The 20,270-nt window shown below is 32.0% G+C and overlaps 1 protein-coding gene and 2 long non-coding RNA genes across 3 annotated transcripts; 1 reads left to right on the top strand and 2 right to left on the bottom strand.

Annotated features, from left to right (window-relative positions):
* Positions 1-1,931: 1,931 nt before the first annotated feature.
* On the bottom strand, positions 1,932-3,539 carry LOC127703905 (uncharacterized). The gene is made up of 2 exons (XR_007983119.1): positions 3,465-3,539; positions 1,932-2,056 (listed from the first exon to the last, which is right to left on the bottom strand). It is a non-coding gene; the product is annotated as an uncharacterized LOC127703905 (long non-coding RNA).
* A 340-nt stretch (positions 3,540-3,879) lies between these two features.
* Positions 3,880-6,440, bottom strand: LOC127703903 (uncharacterized). The gene is made up of 3 exons (XR_007983117.1): positions 5,873-6,440; positions 5,292-5,389; positions 3,880-4,061 (listed from the first exon to the last, which is right to left on the bottom strand). It is a non-coding gene; the product is annotated as an uncharacterized LOC127703903 (long non-coding RNA).
* Positions 6,441-6,800: 360 nt separating this feature from the next.
* LOC127703894 (uncharacterized) lies at positions 6,801-19,295 on the top strand. Its single transcript, XM_052207959.1, has 8 exons — positions 6,801-7,438; positions 7,673-7,817; positions 8,772-8,845; positions 10,952-11,026; positions 11,472-11,594; positions 16,022-16,147; positions 18,040-18,208; positions 19,156-19,295. The coding sequence occupies exons 1-8, from the start codon at positions 7,424-7,426 to the stop codon at positions 19,188-19,190; spliced, it is 762 nt and encodes a 253-aa protein (XP_052063919.1). The 5' UTR covers positions 6,801-7,423; the 3' UTR covers positions 19,191-19,295.
* The last annotated feature ends 975 nt before the right edge of the window (positions 19,296-20,270 follow it).

The following is a 20,270-nucleotide window of genomic DNA, read 5'->3' as shown; positions in this document are numbered from 1 at the left end:
GAAAAAAAAAGGAAAAAAAGAAAAAAAAAAAGGAAAAAAAGAAAAAAAAAAAGGAAAAAAAGAAAAAAAAAGAAAAAAAAATCCCCCCCCCCCAAATTTTTTGAACCCCCTTATGATTCATCACCCCCAAACTCAATCCCAGCCTTCCCTTTGTGGTATGGTACCTTGCAGTACAATTTCAGAGAGATCCATACACTTGAACAAAAGTTATTGCCTGGAAACTAGAAAAATGTGTTTGTTGGCCCCTTTTTGGCCCCAAATTCCTAAACGTTTAGGGCAATTACCCCCAGACTCAAACCCAGCTTTCCCTTTGTGATATGGAACCCTGTAGTACAATTTCAGAAAGATCCATACACTTACACACAAGTTATTGTCATGAAACTAGAAAAATGCTTGTTTTTTGCCCCTTTTTTTGCCCCTAATTCCTAAAATTTTGAGGCAATTACCCCCAAAATCAATCCCAGCATTCCTTTTGTGATATGGAACCTTGTGGTACAATGTCAGAGAGAGCGATGCATACACTAACACACAAGTTATGTCTGGAAGTTACAAAAATGCTTATTTTTGGCCCCTTTTTGGCCCCTAATTCCTGTACTGTTGGTACCATAATCCCCAAAATCAATCCCAACCTTCCTTTTGTGGTATTGAACCTTGTGGTAAAATTTCATAGAGATCCATTCACTAAAACTAAAGTTAGAGTGCGAAAACCAATGTGTCTTCGGACGACGCAGGACGACGCCGGACGACGACGACGACGCCAACGTCATACCAATATACGACCACAAAAATTTTTTTGCGGTCGTATAAAAAACGGGCGTAACTTTTTTGGGGGGGTTGCATGTGAATCTCATATCTGACCGGAATGTATGTTTCGCCGAACTGATATACTGAATACTTTTTTCAAGGCCCGACTGCAACCTGCCTGCTGGGTGTGGCCTATATGTCTCCATGTGTCGACCGTCATTCACAACTTCATTGTCATTTCCGACTCATTCGTAGCCTTTGGTTGATTTGGAATCCTCACTTCCCTTGTTGGTTGAAACATTTCAACCAAACATTTGGATAAAAATTGCTTGTTTGTCTTTCTTCGTGTCGGTCATATTGTAAATTTCATTGAATAGCCGTATATCTTGTTTACAACAAGAAATCTGTGAGGTTATGCTAACTAACCATACAACAAACGAGAATTTTCCATGTCAATTTTTTACTGACAAATCCCACATCAAATATATTAATTAGTACATAGCTTTGGATCTTCATTCATTTCATAATAGACAATTAATGGAGAGAATACCGCACCAAAAATGTCCAAACCCTACACTTTAACTATAAAATGCATTTTACACTTATTTTATGTTTTTTAGCCAAAACAAGGACCAAAAATGTTATCGCCTCGCTCCGCTCTGCGAACTTTATTTTTACGCCCCCCTTTCCAAAATCCTCAATCCGCCCCTGAGTTCAAATGGATTAAATTTATCAAATGAGGTCTTGAGGAAGATAAAGTCTTCAGACCTTATACTATTCATCAAGATCTAAATCATAATATACAAAATATTTATTTTTAATTTATTTAGCTTTTCTTTGGCCTCGTCCTTTTTCAATTCGCATCAGCTGTACAAGTAACATTTATATCAAATCATACACAAAAAAATACATTAAAAGTTCTAAGGCCTGAAATAACAGTATCTCTAGATCTAGGGTAATAATAACCAAAATGAAAGCGATCAACAAATAACTGTAAAAAAGAGAGGTTGGAGTTGTACTGAATTTGAAATGAACATTCTTCAAATATACTTGTACAATAATTTTGTAGCAAAAAAATAGTATGAACATTGAAAATAATTGTATTTCAATTATACAGAATTATGGAAAAGATAGAAGTTGATAAAAAATGACAATGAGACATAATGCATATGCTTCTTGTATACATACCTCTTTTGAGACATAACTCAATTCCCCATTTAAAACTTCTTTAAATGATCTAATATTAGATACATCAAATATTTGACAGTCATCAAGGGGTACTGTGCGATATTTATCCATCTTTACCAAGCAACTACAAGTGAAAAACAAACTTTAACATGTTGCACTTCTAGTTCTAGTTTATTCTTGACATTTAATATAAATGAAGTAAAATATATATTATGTACACAATGAGCCATCTTCCAAGAAAAAGATTGATATAATAATTAAAAGATAATTGTACATTCCAGAATTCAATAAATTGCTTCGCTGAGCGCAGCTGGATACGACCGCAGATGTCCAACCCTGAAAAGTTGAGGTCAAAATGGACACGATGTTCACGCTTGATACAGGTCTGAATTTGGATTGTAATTAAATTTTTGACGGATGATAGGTTTCTAACACAGAATAACTGAAGTAAAATATACCTTCAAATTGGTTATATGATTTGAATTTATATTCAATTTTTTGCTTTTGTGCAATACGCTATGCTGTTGCGAATTGACCTCCCCCCCCCCTCCCCCCAAAAAAAATTTGATTTTACCCCTGTTTTTTTGCTTTTGTGCAATACACTATGCTATTGAATATTAAACCCCCAAAAAAAATATTGAAGAAATTTTATTTTAATTTCTGAAATCTGAAATGAGAAAAGTTGTCATCCCCTCCATTTTTTTTACCTCCACCTTTCCCTTATTCCCAAAAAAAATTCTTTCCCTCAAGATATGGTCAGTATCTCAATTCAAATTTCTAATGGAGTTTGCAACCATAATTACCCATTTAAATACATCATAAAAATTATTGTCTGGAAACTACAAAAATGCTTGTTTTTGGCCCCTTGTTCCTAAACAGTTGTGACCATAACCCCCAAAATCAATACCAACCTTCCTTTAGTGGTTATAAACCTTGTGTTGAAATTTTACTGATTTCTATTAACTTATACTCAAGTTATTATCCGAAAACCATCTGTTTTCCGTCGACGCTGACGACGACAACAACAACGTGATACCAATATACGACCAAGAAATTTTACTTTTTGTGGTCGTATAAAAAGGTTGCTTCTTTCAGTTAAAGACAGGTAGATAAATATACAATTTATGTATGTTGTTGGAAAATATAAAATTTATTTGTATGAGCTTTAGAAACAGGATGAAAAGCGAGGCTTTAATTGAGTTTTTCCTGAATTTACTCCCAACGCTTGAAACTTTAGATATTAAAATCAAAATCATTGTCTCTAATTTCGCAAAGAAATCGACATAGTTGAAACGCGGACTGCGAAGAGGACCCCAAAATGAACTGGTTAGGAAACAGAAATATTCACATTACCTGCTTGCTCAATGTGATAGTGGGGTACCAGGAAACTTTATTTGTACAAGAACAAATAAAGCAAAAATTTATTTGTATAACTGTTATTTGTATACCTGTTATTTGTACAATAGTTGGCTAATTACAGGATAAAGCATTGTATGCTTATTTTCATCCAACTATTGACACACAATGCTTACTTGTTCTCCACATGTTCATCTGTTAATACTCTGTGTGTTTTGTCTAAATAAAATGAAACTTTGACATACATTCTATCCTCCTGAAAAAAATCAAATTGCATCAATATTTGTACTTTCTTTATTTAAAATAATTGATTTGAGGAAATGAAAAATTATTGTAACTGTTTAGCAATCTTGACACATAGGGAATATTTTGTTATTAATATGATCTAATACCTATAACGCCTATAAATCACAGAGGTGGATAAAAGCTACAAATTAAAACTGTTTTCAAAAGTTATTCATACTTATTAGAATACTTAATAAAAAAAAAATTGTGCTGCACAGTTGTCACATCTTTACCTAGATTTTTTACAAAATTTGGTTTAAATATTAAACACATTACTCAAAAGTATTATACTAAATATTACCAACAAATTTTCAAGGAATTGCATAATTTTCCCATAAACAATTTGACCTCTGACACTGAATGATATGAACACCCCTTTCATGAATTGTTGTCTTTCTTTGTTAATTGCCCAATGAAATTCCATTGATTTCCATTTATTGCCTGAGGCCTGGTGAACTGTTTGACTACTGGTTTCAACCGTAGGATATCTAAATGTAAAAATATAATTTTATTATTGTACAAATAAGCTTTAATGAAAATAATGTCTGTATACTAAACACTACATGCCTACAGCTTACATGAAAAAAAAACATAGTGTGGGTGACTACTGGACTATAAAAAAGGGCCTGCATTTTTGCACACCTTCCCTAGCTGTTTATAATTGGTATATAGTTGCATGTTTAAGCAGATCTCTTATCAATACAATAATGTACTAAGTCATTTACTAGGCAGTAATTGCATGCTTTGAAAAAGTCCAACAAAATATAACTTAAGAAAGACTAAAAAATCTAGATTTTAAAATTCCTATGGAGATTTGCATTGAAATGGGAGATAACTCTGCAAAAAAGGCAGAAATATCAATAAAAATTGATACAAAATTATAACTTTACCGCTTCTATATATTCAGCAGAATGTATTGATTCTTGGCATTTTAGCCATCTTTAGAGTATAACAAACATCTCTAAAGTTGTTTTCATATCTTTTATCAAGCTTCAACCTAGATTTGGTAATTCATTAGTTGACCATTTATTAAATTTTTCAACATGTCAAGGTAAAGAATCTCAAATTTAATAAAAATAACTAAGCATATATTCTTCTTTTTGTGGTTTAAAGTTTCTTTGAAAAAGGTAGATGCTGAACAAATATAATTTACAGATATAATTTACAATTCCAACTTTTCACATTATTTTTTCAAAATGGTCACAAAGCCACAAATTTGCAATTTCTTTAATGAAAAATGCGCAAAAAAAATTAAAATACCCATAACACTTTGGTTTTGTACATCGCATGAGCAGTAGATGATATAATATAGTCAATACAAACTAACAACCCCATAAAAGTTTCATGCTTTACATGAATTTTAAGAAATCAACCAAAAACTGACAAAAAAGACTCAATTTTTGCGGAGTTATCTTCCTTTTCCAATGTTAATTTCCATAGGAAATTAAAAATGCTGCTTTTGAGTTTTCCTCAAGTTAGATTTTATGGGACTTTTTTCTGCGTATATGGGGGCTTTATACTAATATTAGATTTAGACTAAAACATTTTCTTTTGCAATTAGTTTGAGGTTAAACCTTTGTTTGACTTGACTATACATATATAACTATGCGATATTAATTTTTGTACATACCAAAAAAAATTCCATAAAAAAATAATTTTGAGTGATGAACTACTTTCCATTTATCAAGTTAACTTTTTTCAGCATAGCAATTTCTCACCTGGATATTCTGTTAGCAGTATCTGGATTTGCTAGGTGTAGTCGGAGCATAGCTGATGGTTTTATTGTCCAACTTATGTTACCCTGTGCGTCCTCATGCTACAATAAATACACAAATTTTTCTATTTTTATGTTAAACAAAAATTGTAAATTGTAAATTGTTGAGAAAATTTATTTCATAGAGGTCAAAGATATGGATACAAGCTGATGTATCATGGTAATGTACGCATTCCATGACGTGCATTTTTTAATTAATGGAAATACATTTAGGAGATAACTGTATTGTATTTTAAGCTTCAGCCTTTAAATGTAGATTTTAATGTCGCAAAATGGTAGCTTTCTTAGTGAGGGACTGGTAGAACGTGGAATCTACCTCTTCAAAAACATATGTCAACATCCAATGAAAATTATAGTTTACAACAAATTGAATTAGAACCCTTCTACAGCTTACGAAATGAGAACAATAGAGCTTAAAATATCTTTGATAGTGATATAGGTAAAAACATCATTAACTGTGGATAAATCTGCCGAAGTTACTGAGAAAGATTTTAAGTATTTTCTAGTTACAGTCTTAAGTTTTACCCTTTGAATCATTTCTCCCATTTCAAACTTTTCTTGTAAATAGCTCTTTACTTTGGCTAGTGGTGGAACATTCTGAGTGCCACATTCTTTCAAAATGAAGAGAAAAAATGTCATAACTTCATCACTCTGAAAGAAAAATCATGCAAGTAATCTAAATTATCACATCCTAAGTTTAATTTAAAATTTTCAAAACATGCATATACATTTTTTACATAATATTTTGAAAATGTTTTTATTAAATGTCCTGTAAGTGTAAGTGATAAATTTGTCCTGGTATATTACTACCGGTAGTATAAAAAGTCCATGGTTACAGACTTTAATAATATATTTAGTCCAATGTTAGTAATCTATGTCCCCAGACTAGTTTTCCTAGGAAATCATGTCCGTTAAAATTCTATAATAAATTCAATTAATACATATGATTTAATTTTGGATGTAAGCGTCTTATTCTGCTTGGCTGACAGTGTTTTAACTAGTAGCTCATACATGTAGACATAACTTTGTCATGTGACCGTGAACTCATCAAAGATTTCTCATGATTTACTATGATTTAAAATGGAATATAGAATAAAATTATAAGGAAGGACGGTTATAAAAAAAATTTTCTAATGATAGCTGTAAATGTACATTGACCCACATAGGTATATTTGCTTACAATGTAACTTCTACATCATTTGGTGAAAAATGTTTCATTGACAAGCAAATAACATTTTCTTAATTTTATATTTATATGGTAATTTTCAGTCTCAGTTTCAATACAATTCTGATAAACCTTACATGTACCCCCCCCCCCCCCCCCCCCCCCCCCTTTAAACAAATTAAACTAATACAGATTGTCAGTATTCACTAAAACATGTCTCTTTATAGACATGCATTTGTAAAGTTGTTGCATAGTTTAAAGTATTTATCAAATATATGGAGAGGTGGAACCATGCAGAAAATGATAAATACTCACCACTCTATGGGTCTTAGAGCTATATAGTACTGATAATAAAAAATGTAGTTTTGAAATAAATGGAAACCATTCCAAATCTGATTCGACGTGTGTGGCTGTGTGGTACTCATCACCGGAAATGTCCTCATCTATATCAGATTCATCTTCAGGAAATGTAGGTTCATCGACCTCGGAAATATCAGCATCAGATTCATCTGCGTGGACATGTTCATGGTGTTGATCTGTCATGTTGTCATCCTCATGATCCTGGACTGTGAAGACAGGCTGATCTGTGCCTTCTGTAGGTAAGCCATTATTTGTTCCTAGTTGCCTATGTCTGGACGATGTTAGGTGTCTCACGAAGTTTGATTTCTTGTCTGTCCCGTAGGTACAGTCTTCACATTTATAGGTGATTTCTTTTTCTGTAAACTTAGATGATCGGTAGCGAGAAAACATTGTTGACATTCACGAAATCATTGTCATTTAGGTGCTTGAATGTTTAATATTATTCGAGCGTGTTTTAAAACGTTCAACTGAGCGCGTGACGTCATATACAGACGACAACACTGCGCTGTCAAAAGAATACAGAAAAGAACAGTTCTGTCAAATTAAATACTATGTCAAACTATCAGGTAAGATTGTAAATAAGCTCTGATATAAATTCGGAAGTTGTTTGGAATTAAAAATTTGGCAACTCATTTTTAAAAATTGTATTTTGTAACAGATTGTTTTTTTGGTTTACTGTAGGAAAATTATTCTTGTTTGTACTTAATTGATTAAAACTAATATTTTGTAAATATCAATTATAAAAAAATGCATTGTAAACTTTTGCTTTTAATAGATATATATATATAATAATGTTTTAGGATAGTCAAGAGGAAGTATGTGAGAACTCGCAAACTGATTTGTTTGGCCAGGATAATATGCCATTGCTGAGGGCACCACCAGCATGCAACAGTACCAGTCATTGTGACTGTTGTGCTAAGAACACAATTTTGTTAAAGGAGATATGTAAGTATTCATGTTTTAGACTAAAAAAGTCATGATTAAAGTACCAGAATGTATACATTGATTTGATAATTATAAAAAAAAATCATAGTGGCCAGATTTTCACCAAGGCAAAGTATATACAAAAATACTTGTACATTCAAGTTAGAACAATTCCACTTACAGCTATTCACATTGTAGAAGAAAGAATGTAAATACTTGAAATGTATACATGCAATATTGTATGTCAGAATGAAATTTAAAAACTTAGTAAATGCCAAGTCCTTCATGGTATTAGGGAAATCGGGACTATTTGACTGCGCATAATTTCACGCATGAATTACCATGCACACAAAAAGTTTGTGTCGTAAATTCACTATTATTTTTTTTTAATATTTTGATTGATTAAAAATGTGAAATTTTTGTATTTTTGTCACTAAAAAATTATTATCGTTATTACATTTGTATGTGTATCTTAAAATGACATTTCAACCAATTTCACCATTTTCCCGCCAAAATTTTTTGTTTAAAGGCAAAATATTTTTTTTCCTTATTGGTGACCTATATTTTTTATTTGCTTATTATTTGAAGCTTTACTTCAGCTTTTTTATATTACAGATTTGGACCAAGTGTCACAGACAGTTTTTTTGATATTCCGATAAAAATTTGTCAACACCTCTATTTTCCCTATAATTTCATTGAAAAATGGTCCCTTTTACATACCTGTTTAAAAGTAATATTTTGAGCTTAAATGGTCCGGGACCCCCTATTTGTTTTCGACCAATTTGATTCACTCTCTGCGAAGATTAAAATAACAAAAAATACAGCGCTTCTGACAGAAACTAGAAATAGGCCAGAGCAACCTTAAGATTGAATGTTGAATTTTTTGTTCAGACATTTAGAACAATTTCAAATGTGTTTTTATTTTTACATTTCAATCAACATATTATGTATATAGTTCGTTCACTATCATTACAGTGAAAGAAGTGAAGCAATTGCAAGCTGGCAAAACAAAACTACCATCGTTCTCTATTCAAAATTCTGCAGTTGAGGTAAAGCTTAATATCTATAATTAATGGATCATGTGAAAAAGGTTTGATGTGGTATATAGGGCGTCTGAGCCATTTAGGTTTTCTTAGACATCAATGGTTATAAAATGAAAGATTCAAAAGCTGATACATGTAGTAATACTTAAATATTATATCAGAGGAATGAACTGGTTCTCTAATAACATAGCAATGGCCCAGTGTTAAGTATGAGAATATGTTACTTTCATTCCTCCTTCTTTTTGCAATAGAACTATCTTTTCTGTAGGAAAGTGTTAAAAAAATAAAACATGAAAATTGCGATTTGCAATTTACAACATATACTGGTCACATTGGTGTAATCACTGGTACCAGTCTATGGAACAGGTTATGTTTGTGAATTTATAACTTAAGTTTGAAAACATAATTCAAAAATGTCAATATAGTCACTTTGTTTTATCAAAATTTATTCAGAAAAAAAAAAAAGTAATAAGTGGGATTTTATAAAATTACTTATATTAAATTGCTATGAGGAACAAAAATAACACATAAGGCACTTGTAAGAAATTTTAAGGACTGGTTTTAAACACCAATAATTTATTCTAAACAATTTTATGCCTCCACTGTAGCGTAGGGGGCATTAAGTTTTACCCTTGTCAGTCTGTACGTATGTCCCAAAGTTGATTTCCATTCTTTATCTTTAGTTTGCCTCAGCCAAATGTTATACAATTATACACAATGCTTATTACCACAAAACACAGATCAAGTTCGAAATTGGGTGCATCACTATAATCATTCTAGAGTTATGCCCCTTTACAAATGGAAAAATTGCTGAATTTTTCGTTTCCATTCTCTTAAACTGAAGTTTGCTACATTCAATTGTTATGATTGATTGTTGGTTGCTTAACGTCCAGTGGCAAATATTTCATGCATATTCAGGACGAGAACAAGTTCACAATAAATACAATAGGTAGGTTCTGTAATAGATTAAGGGATTATGGTCGGAGAAATTTAGACTGCCACGGGAAATGAGGGTATATTGGATAGGGACAGAAATTTAGCCTTGCAACAGGTCACCTACGGACCCCTCTAAGAGTTGTTGCAAGGGTTCTTAACGTGCAAAGAGCGTGGCACTCTCTTTACACGAGGCATCGGATTTAACGTCCCCATTCTGACCGGACGTGGCTGCAAATTTGTACATCCCGCACAGCCAAACGGACGCCCCACTTTAGCACGGGTTTTACTGCCGGTCGGAGGAAGACCAATGGTGACCATACTTCTATTCCCCAGTCACCCTTGGGGGCATTCAATTGTTATGAAACTATACACAATGCTTATTTCCACAAAACAAAGATCAAATTTCGAAAATTTGTTCGCATCACTATAACTGTTCCAGAGTTATGCCCCTTTACAAATGGATAAATTGCTGAATTTTTAGTTTCTGTTCTCTAACTTTAGTTTGCCTAGACCGAATGTTTTGAAACTTTTTCATAATGCTTATCACCACGTAATATAGATCAAGTTCGAAATTGGGTGGCTTCACTTATACCGTATTTAGTTATTTCGCTTTAATAGTTTATAAACATAAAAATTACTGAATTTTTCGTTTCCATTCTTTAACTTTAGTTAGCCTCTACCAAATGTTATGAATCTTATACACAATGCTAACTACAACAAACCTCAGATCAAGTACAAATATGGGTAGCGTCACTTTTACTTTTCTTCAGTTATGTCCCTTTATATCTTTAGATGATATGCAAGCAGGGGCATCATGTGTGTCCATGGCCACATTCCCCATTTATTTGTTTTATTAACATGATTAATGCCATGTTTAGTCAAGTCCTAAATATACAGATTTATAGTTAGATATTTGTGAAAATGAAAATTTAACATGGTTTGTTTTATTCTTTTTTATCTTTTTAATGTGGTATGATTGCCAATTAGAATAAATCTCTAAAAATTGAAAACATAGAATTTTTAAACAACTGAAGATCACCGTACAGCTTTAAATAATAAACAAGAAAACTTGCTGCCTTATTTATGTACAAAACAATGAATGAAAAAACAAATATGTTATGCTGCATCAAATGATCACTGAATTAAAAGTCTGATATAATTTTGTCTTTATTTCAGAAACCGTTACATGAATATTTGAAAGTCAGATTTTCTAGGAATCCCTTTCTATCAGATCCAGATACTGAGTTAAAGGTAAACAATTATTTTAAACATATTATACAAGATTATATTTAAGGAGAGCAAATTCCTATCTAGTATTTTTTGTCAACCGCAAACAAATTGAAAATGTGAAGAAATGGACAGTGAAAAAATATTTTGGTTACACTGGAGTGGATAGTAAACAGAAACCGCCCCCCTCCCCCTCCATTTTTTAAATAAATCAACAAGTTTCAATTGAATGGTTTGGGACCTGAAAAGAGGTTAAGTTTTCCTTGATTAATGAAAGTCATTTGAATGAGTTGTTTCCCTTACATATAGTGTGGAATGTTCATTTTTCATTGAAAAGAACAAATTTATTTGATCTTTATTTCCAATTTAATCAAATCTAAATATTTGTTAATTGAAAAACTTTTTATGTCTATTTATGTTCATAATTATTGATATTTTATTGGCTATCTGTTTAAAATGTATATTGTAGAGTAAACTGTTAACCCTGAGAAGAAAATATGCCCCTGATGCTGATGCACAGGAAGTGCTCCGACATGGGCTGAGGTTTGCAGCAAGAAAGATGGTGGACTTTAGGTCCCAGACTAAGAATAAGGTAATACAAACTTTTTACAGTACTGACAGATTTGTAATATTATTAATGATATATTCTGCAAGTCATAAAAAAGGAGTAGGGGCAATAAGGCCCTTATTTTGCCCAAATATTACTGTAATATTTAAAAGTTATCATACATATATATTCTCAATATTTGTACTTTTGTACAAACTAGCTAGACTAATGTACAAGGTATTCAGAAAAAAAATCAAATTACACATTGAACGAGTTACAACGGCAACAAAATATGCATATTTTGTAAAATTTCGTGATTTTCCTTCTTTTTCATCAAATTTTGATAAATATTAGATTAGAAAAGTATGTGCTCACCCAAGAAACAACTCTTTTTTTTGCGAGATTCAAATTAAGAAAATAGTAATAACAAAGCTTCTTTATGATGCTCATTTCAATCACTTGTTTTTTGTTTTTTGTTTTTTTTTTTTTTTTTTTTCTCCCTTTTTTCTCAAACTATATAGTCAATCTTTTTTTGTATTTACTATTCTTAATATATTTCAATTGACAGAGCATGCTCCAAGTATTCATTATATTGTATGTCAACATTCTTTTGGAGACAGATTAAAATAAGCAATGTTGCTTGTTTCTGAATCCCATTGTTTATACTGTATTATATTATATAGCATGATTTGACTTATCGAATAAAATATTGTTTAAACCAAAGCTTCTTTAAATTATTATGTTTTTTCTTTGCTGTGCACGATGTTTCCTCAATGGATATAATGACCGAAAATTGCATAATTCTGCATTTTTCACTGTGTTTGTGAAAACCATACATTTTATGATGTTATTGTGATGTCATTAGATCAAAATCTTTATGTTTTTGATTTATAAGTTCATGACTCCATATGCATTTCCAAACATCATGTGACAATTTGATATAGTTGTCAAACATTTTATTTTCTTGGACCTTTATAAATGCCCTTACTCCTTTAAGAAATCTGTTTTTTTTTCACTGGTTTGAATATGCATTTATACTTGGATGTTTTTGTGTGGTTCTGGTGAGATATATATGTTAACTAGTAAATTCTAATTATGAATAAAACTTTTTAAGAAAGAAATACTACATTAAAGTTTAAACATATCAATATTTTTTGGAATAGAGCGTCATGATATGGCAATATTTACAAACAAATTTAACATCTTAGCTGTGGATTACAGTTTCAGTTTTAAACTGCCACTTTACTGTCTGAATCATAGTATATATATTTAAAAAAAGGGAAATTGAAAAAATATAGTAAAAATGTATTAAAGGTTGAAAAGGGCTACATTTCTGAAGAATGAATGCTTTGTCCAGTTCATTGTATCCATTTTTAGCTCACCGGGGCCCGAAGGGCAGCATGTGAGCTTATGCCATCACTTGGCTCCGTCGTACTGTGGTCGTAAACTATTTAAAAAATCTTCTCCTCTGAAACTACCGGACCAAATACCTTCAAACTTTATCTAAATGTTCCTGAGGGTATCTAGTTTATAACTTGTATCCGAAGTTTTGATCCATCGACAAACATGGCCAGCATGGCTAAAAATAGAACATAGGGTTCAAATGCAGTTTGTGGATTATATCTCAAAAACTAAAGCTTTTAGAGCAAATCTGACAAGGGATGAAATTGTTCATTTGGTCAAGATCTATCAGCCCTGAAGACGAATCGATTGATTGATTGATTGTTGGTTGCTTAACGTCCAGTGGCAAATATTTCATGCATATTCAGGACGAGAACAAGTTCACAATAAATACAATAGGTAGGTTCTGTAATAGATTAGGGATTATGGTCGGAGAAATTTAGACTGCCACGGGAAAATGAGGGTATATTGGATAGGCACAGAAATTTAGCCTTGCAACAGGTCACCTACGGACCCCTCAAAGAGTTGTTGCAAGGGTTCTTAACGTGCAAAGAGCGTGGCACTCTCTTTACACGAAGCATCGGATTTAACGTCCCCATTCTGACCGGACGTGGCTGCAAATTTGTACATCCCGCACAGCCAAACGGACGCCCCACTTTAGCACGGGTTTTACTGCCGGTCGGAGGAAGACCAATGGTGACCATACTTCTATTCCCCAGTCACCCTTGGGGGTAAGACGAATCGAACAACCCATGGTTGGGTTGCTTCTACTAAATTGGTAGTTTTAAGTAAATTTTGCAGGTTTTTGTTATTATCTTTAATATTATTATAGATAGATATAAACTGTTAACAGCAATAATGTTCAGCAAAATAAGATCTACAAAAAAGTTAAAAGACCAAAATTGTCAATTGACCCCTTAAGGAGTTAATGCCCTTTAAAGACTATTTTACACAATTTGTTCATCAAGTTTGCTAAAATTTAAAAATCTACTCCTCTGAAACTATTGTGCCTAATACTTCTTAACTTTGAATGAATGTTCAGTAAGGAATCTAGTTTATAAATTGGATCCAAACTTTTGATTTGTCAACAAACATGGGCGCCATGGCAAAAAATAGAACATGGGGTCAAATGCAGTTTTTGGCTTATATCTCAAAAACTAAAGCATTTTGAGGAAATCTGACATGGGGTAAAAATGTTCAATTGGTCAAGATCTATCTGCCATGAAATTTTCAGATGCATCAGACAACCTTTTGTTGGGTTGCTGCCCCTAAATTGGTAGTTTTAAGGAAAATTTGCAGTTTTTGGTTATTATGTTGAATATTATACTAGATAAAGATAAACTGTAAACAGCAAAATTGTTCAGCAAAGTAAGATCTACACATAAGTCAAAATTGTCAATTGACCCCATAAGGATTTATTGCCCTTTTAGGACAATTTCACAGAATTTGTTTATGTTTTCTAACTTTAAAAAATCTTCTCAAATGAATCTAGTATAAATTTTGGTTTTTTATTTCCTTGTACGTCAAGAAACATAGCCACTATGGGTAAAATGGAACATATGGGTAATAAAAATGCATTTATTTGCTTTTGAAGTATATATATTGCTTGATTGTTGGTTGGTTAACGTCCAGTGGCAAATATTTCATGCATATTCAGGACGAGAACAAATTAACAATAACAACAATAAGTAGGTTCTGTAATTGGGTCGTCCGGGATCAAGGTCGGAAAAATTTAGACTGCCACGGGAAATGAGGGTATATTGGATAGGGACAGAAATTTAGCCTTGTAACAGGTCACCTACGGACCCCTCAAAGAGTTGTTGCAAGGGTTCTTAACGTGCAAAGAACGTGGCACTCTCTTTACACGAGGCATCGGATTTAACGTCCCCATTCTGACCGGACGTGGCTGCAAATTTGTACATCCCGCACAGTCAAACGGACGCCCCACTTTAGCACGGGTTTTACTGCCGGTCGGAGGAAGACCAATGGTGACCATACTTCTATTCCCCAGTCACCCTTGGGGGTAAGACGAATCGAACAACCCATGGTTGGGTTGCTTCTACTAAATTGGTAGTTTTAAGTAAATTTTGCAGTTTTTTGTTATTATCTTTAATATTATTATAGATAGATATAAACTGTTAACAGCAATAATGTTCAGCAAAATAAGATCTACAAAAAAGTTAAAAGACCAAAATTGTCAATTGACCCCTTAAGGAGTTAATGCCCTTTAAAGACTATTTTACACAATTTGTTCATCAAGTTTGCTAAAATTTAAAAATCTACTCCTCTGAAACTATTGTGCCTAATACTTCTTAACTTTGAATGAATGTTCAGTAAGGAATCTAGTTTATAAATTGGATCCAAACTTTTGATTTGTCAACAAACATGGGCGCCATGGCCAAAAATAGAACATGGGGTCAAATGCAGTTTTTGGCTTATATCTCAAAAACTAAAGCATTTTGAGCAAATCTGACATGGGGTAAAATTGTTCAATTGGTCAAGATCTATCTGCCATGAAATTTTCAGATGCATCAGACAACCTTTTGTTGGGTTGCTGCCCCTAAATTGGTAGTTTTAAGGAAAATTTGCAGTTTTTGGTTATTATGTTGAATATTATACTAGATAAAGATAAACTGTAAACAGCAAAATTGTTCAGCAAAGTAAGATCTACACATAAGTCAAAATTGTCAATTGACCCCATAAGGATTTATTGCCCTTTTAGGACAATTTCACAGAATTTGTTTATGTTTTCTAACTTTAAAAAATCTTCTCAAATGAATCTAGTATAAATTTTGGTTTTTTATTTCCTTGTACGTCAAGAAACATAGCCACTATGGGTAAAATGGAACATATGGGTAATAAAAATGCATTTATTTGCTTTTGAAGTATATATATGACAGATACAAAGAACATTTAAATGACAATTTTAAGTCACTCATTAATATATATTGAAAAGCAAAAATGATCATTGATGAAAGATTGAAGCAAAAAATAACAGGCCGTGAGCGATTCAGGCTCTTGAGAGCCTCTTGTTTCATATCACTTTTATTTAATTACATTGTCTTTCTTAGATCCTAAGTCGCTCAGTCAAGAGTGAAGATGTGGGCACGTTAGATGTTGACAGCTTTGTTAAATCTATTTACGGGAAATTTATGCAGGAGCAGTCTGAGGAGACGTCTAACTTAGCAGTTGCCCTGGTAAGATATGCACACGCATATTAGGAAATTTTTAATAATATATTTCAAAGACAAAGCAGTGTAAATGTGTAATAATTATGGTCATTTTAGAAGAAAAGAGTTTAATGAATTTTGAATATAAAAAAAAAGATGTGGTTTGATTTCTAAAAAGACAATAACTCTTCACAAGAGACCAAATGAAATTAACAACTATACTGAGGTTGCAGGTTTTGAAAGCCAGTACAGTTAATGGTTGCTGATGTTTCTTCATTAAGTACTCTTATGGTTATTAAACTATGTGTCTATATGTATACAACTCTACGTATGTGTATCACTTAAACAAGAAGTTATATATACTGGTAACATTAGTGATAAAATCATTTTGCATGTTTTTTGTTTTAAATGGGGATTTTAATTTCAGTAATATAATATATCATGCATACTCAACCTGGATTTCTTGCATGAATAACAATAATGTTCTCACAATCTTATTGTAAGAAATTAACGTAAGGTGTACATGTTTGTGTGACAGGTATAGTTCAACATTGACCTCATTTTTGTGTTTAATTGGTCATTGTTAAGTTCTTGTGTTTTGTTCAGCAGTTCAACTATAACTGGTTAATGGAATGATTGTAAGGTGTACGTTTTCACTGACACAGAGATACATTGACCTGGCCTAAATTTCTTGGTTCATTGGTCAAAGTTTTTGTGTTTTGGTCTGTATTTCAATGACCTTAAGCCAAGCTGTGGTGAACCTTATTTGGTATCTTAAATAGTTAGAGGTTACATGTACATGTCTGTCTGGTATGATTTTTCTGGCCTTGACCTCATTGTCATGATATTTCATAATGTTAAGTTTATGTGATACAAGAAGTAAAACCTTTATCTTAAAACTCTCAACATAAAATCAATGGTCAGTAAATCAGGCAAGAAATTTCAGCATATACACTCTTGTATAAATCTGTGCATTGAATATTAAATCATTTTTTTTAAATGTAAAATACTCATGTTTCAGTGTTTAAACTGTGACACAAATAGTCAATTATATACTGCTTCAGTTCAAACATAATAACCAAAACAGACATTCAAATTATAAGATTACAGAAATGAAATAGTTAATAGGGAACCTGACCCTATGGGCCATATTGCTAGCTTTTTTCAAATGGGGTCTGTATTTTGTTTACTTTTACATAAATCTTCTACCGGCCTAAATGAAACCAAATTTAGCCAAAATAAATCTTGATGTATCTTGCTTTTAAAATGTGTCTAATGATTCATTAGGCCAACCAGTATGACTACTTAGGCTAAAAAAAAGACCATAAGGGTAAAATGCAAGTATTGATCATTTATAATATCAGAAAACGTTTTACAGAAAATCTTACAATTTGTTAAAAAAATTTCAGGATGTCTGGATATACTTTCCACTTTGACCAACATGGTCATTTGATGTCTCTTGATAGTTTATGCCCTTTGCCCTTAAAAGGTGATATTTTTTCTAAATTGTCTTTGCCATGTATATTAATATATGCAAAAGCTAGAGAGAAACTTTATTTGGAGTTTAGTCTCCAATTATTTTCTAGTCTCTTCTGTTCTCAGCAGGAGTGATAATTGCTTGAGTTGATCAAGGTGGGCAGCACTGGCTAAGCGCTCTTAAATAGGGCTTCTAGTGTAATTCTTTTTTAATGATGAAGAAATATAAAGATCTTAAAGTAATTTAAACCATGATCATTTTGTTATTCGCATTTGGCAATTATTTCTGTATAAATGTGGATAGTCCAAAAAGTCTAAAGAAATGTGAAAAATTATTAGCATCATTATGTCTGTAAGTTAATATAAAATAGGCGTATTTAAAAGAACACTCTTGCATGTACTTGTATTAGTTTAAATGTATAGTATGCATAAATATTTTTCAGAGATCTTTTTGTCACGAAAAAAGACAACTCAGAACACAAAATGGAGAACCTCTGGAGGATTTTTGGAGGACCTTCAAGAGCTATCTCCAAGATATTTGGACGATAGCTCTGAGGACAAATGGAGAAGGCTCAGTGAGAGGGAAGAGAAAAGAATCGAGAGATACAGAAAGTATGCTTTAATTAATGTAATTAAGGAGTTAACTGTATTGTATTTTAAGCTTGACCTTCATAAAATGTAGATTTTTCTGTTGCAAATTGAGTTAAAGTAGCGGAGCAACATTTTATATTAGTGTTCTTGATGTCAATCTGTGAGCACCTTTTTTGAAATAATTCATTAGCAATGTTCATTTTAAGATGAATAGGCATTACATTTGACAATGTCTTCATATAGAACGTTATGCTAGGAGAGTCCTTTTTTAGCTCACCTGGCTCCATGGGCCAAGTGAGCTACTCTTTATTGCACTTGGTGTTGGTTGTCGTTCATCATTGTCCATTATCTTATAAAAAAATCTTCTTATCTGAAACCATTGGGCCATATTGAACTAAAATTAGCTACAATCATTATTTCGGTAATTAGTTCACAAAATATAAAAGCTAGATATAAACTGACAGAGATTTTGTCCTGAATTCTATTTTTGTCTACAATGTTGGATAGTGTCCTTTTTTGAAAATGAACATCTATAAACCAAGGTCAAGTTGACTAAAAAAAGCACAAACAAAAGTATACGATTCTTATATGATAAGCATAATAGGGAATACTTTCATATGATTGGTCGAGAGGACTTCCAATAATATTGATCTTGACGTTGTTTAATAAATTCATGCGCCAGGCCTATTCAATGACACAAATATACAATTTACGTGTGAAAAAGGTTACGAGTGTGAAAAAATATATTCCTTACCTCCAATTTTAAAGAATTATAAGGATTAAACCCCTTTTTAAAGGAATTTATTGGTATATAAAATGGACCAAGTCACTCACAAACATATCATAAAAGTCCTATAATAAACCTCACATAATACAGCTTTTAACTGTTATGCTTTGATTTTGTTTAGTGTCAAGATAACAAGAATCAGACAGGATGAAACACGTTCTTAACATTATTTATTTTGTAGGTAAATTTGAGACAAGACCAGACCAGACAAGATGATCAAGAACATATATTCAAAAACTTTTTAAAGGATTATTGTGCATTTTTATAGTTTTTATACTTGAGATTATCTGTATTAAATTACACCGATTCCAAAATTTGAAATTTATTGTTGTTGTTATTCTGTAAAGATGCAAATATTAGATTTCATTTAAACAATTTCTTTTCTGGAAGAAGAGATTTTTTATAAGGACATATCAATATTATTATTCATTTAAATGAAACCTATGGTATATATATTTAAAAAAAAAAAAAAAATCAAACAAGAAAAGCTTGCCTGACTTGGCACATGGACGAAACATAAATTTGTTTACTTGACATCATTAAGTCATTTATGTCTTTCAACTATTGCACTATAGTTAGGTTTGTTATATAATATTTTACAAATATTTATGTACAGGTGTAATATAATAAAAAAGTTTGGAACGAAGAAAGTAGTTATAGTCTGTGCACTAAGTGTTGGATGTATATACACAATGTAGTACAATATACATTAGGAATTACCATCAAATAAACTAATTTATTTGGAAGAAGTATCATATACTATAGATTTAAAGATGAGACATTACAGTGAATATAAGAGAGAACATGTGTGCCTAACATTATCTTTAACATTATGCTGAATTGACAAATAATGTGGATATTTTAAAGTTTAATTATAATATAGAATAATTCACATGAAAGCTCGATTCACATGAATTTCACGTGAAAAATTAACGTGAATTTCACGTGAAAGCTCAATTCACGTGAATTTTACGTGAAATATTTCACGTGAATTTCACGTGAATGCTCAATTCACGTGAATTTCACATGAAATATTTCACGTAAATCAGTATTTCACGTGAATTACGCGTATAAGCTCGATTAACGTGAAATTCACGTTAAATTCATGTTTATTTCACGTTAAATTCACGTGAACAAAATTTGCCTGTGTAAATTGCTTCGCCGAGCGCAGCAGGATACGTCCGCAGATGTCCAACCCTGAACAGTTTGGGCAAAAATGGACACAATATTCGCGCTTGATACAGGTCTGAATTTGGATTGTAATTAAATATTTGACACATAATAGATTTCTGACAC

This window comes from Mytilus californianus, unplaced genomic scaffold (assembly GCF_021869535.1).
Source record: "Mytilus californianus isolate M0D057914Y unplaced genomic scaffold, xbMytCali1.0.p SCAF_54, whole genome shotgun sequence".
Taxonomy (NCBI): domain Eukaryota; kingdom Metazoa; phylum Mollusca; class Bivalvia; order Mytilida; family Mytilidae; genus Mytilus; species Mytilus californianus.
Note: the sequence above shows the minus strand (reverse complement) of the source record. Positions and strands in the feature narration are given on the sequence as shown.

Coding starts and splice junctions, on each gene's coding strand:
- LOC127703894 (XM_052207959.1), top strand. Junction 7,818..8,771: donor AATTTTGTTAAAGGAGATAT/GTAAGTATTCAT, acceptor CTATCATTACAG/TGAAAGAAGTGAAGCAATTG. Junction 8,846..10,951: donor TTCAAAATTCTGCAGTTGAG/GTAAAGCTTAAT, acceptor TCTTTATTTCAG/AAACCGTTACATGAATATTT.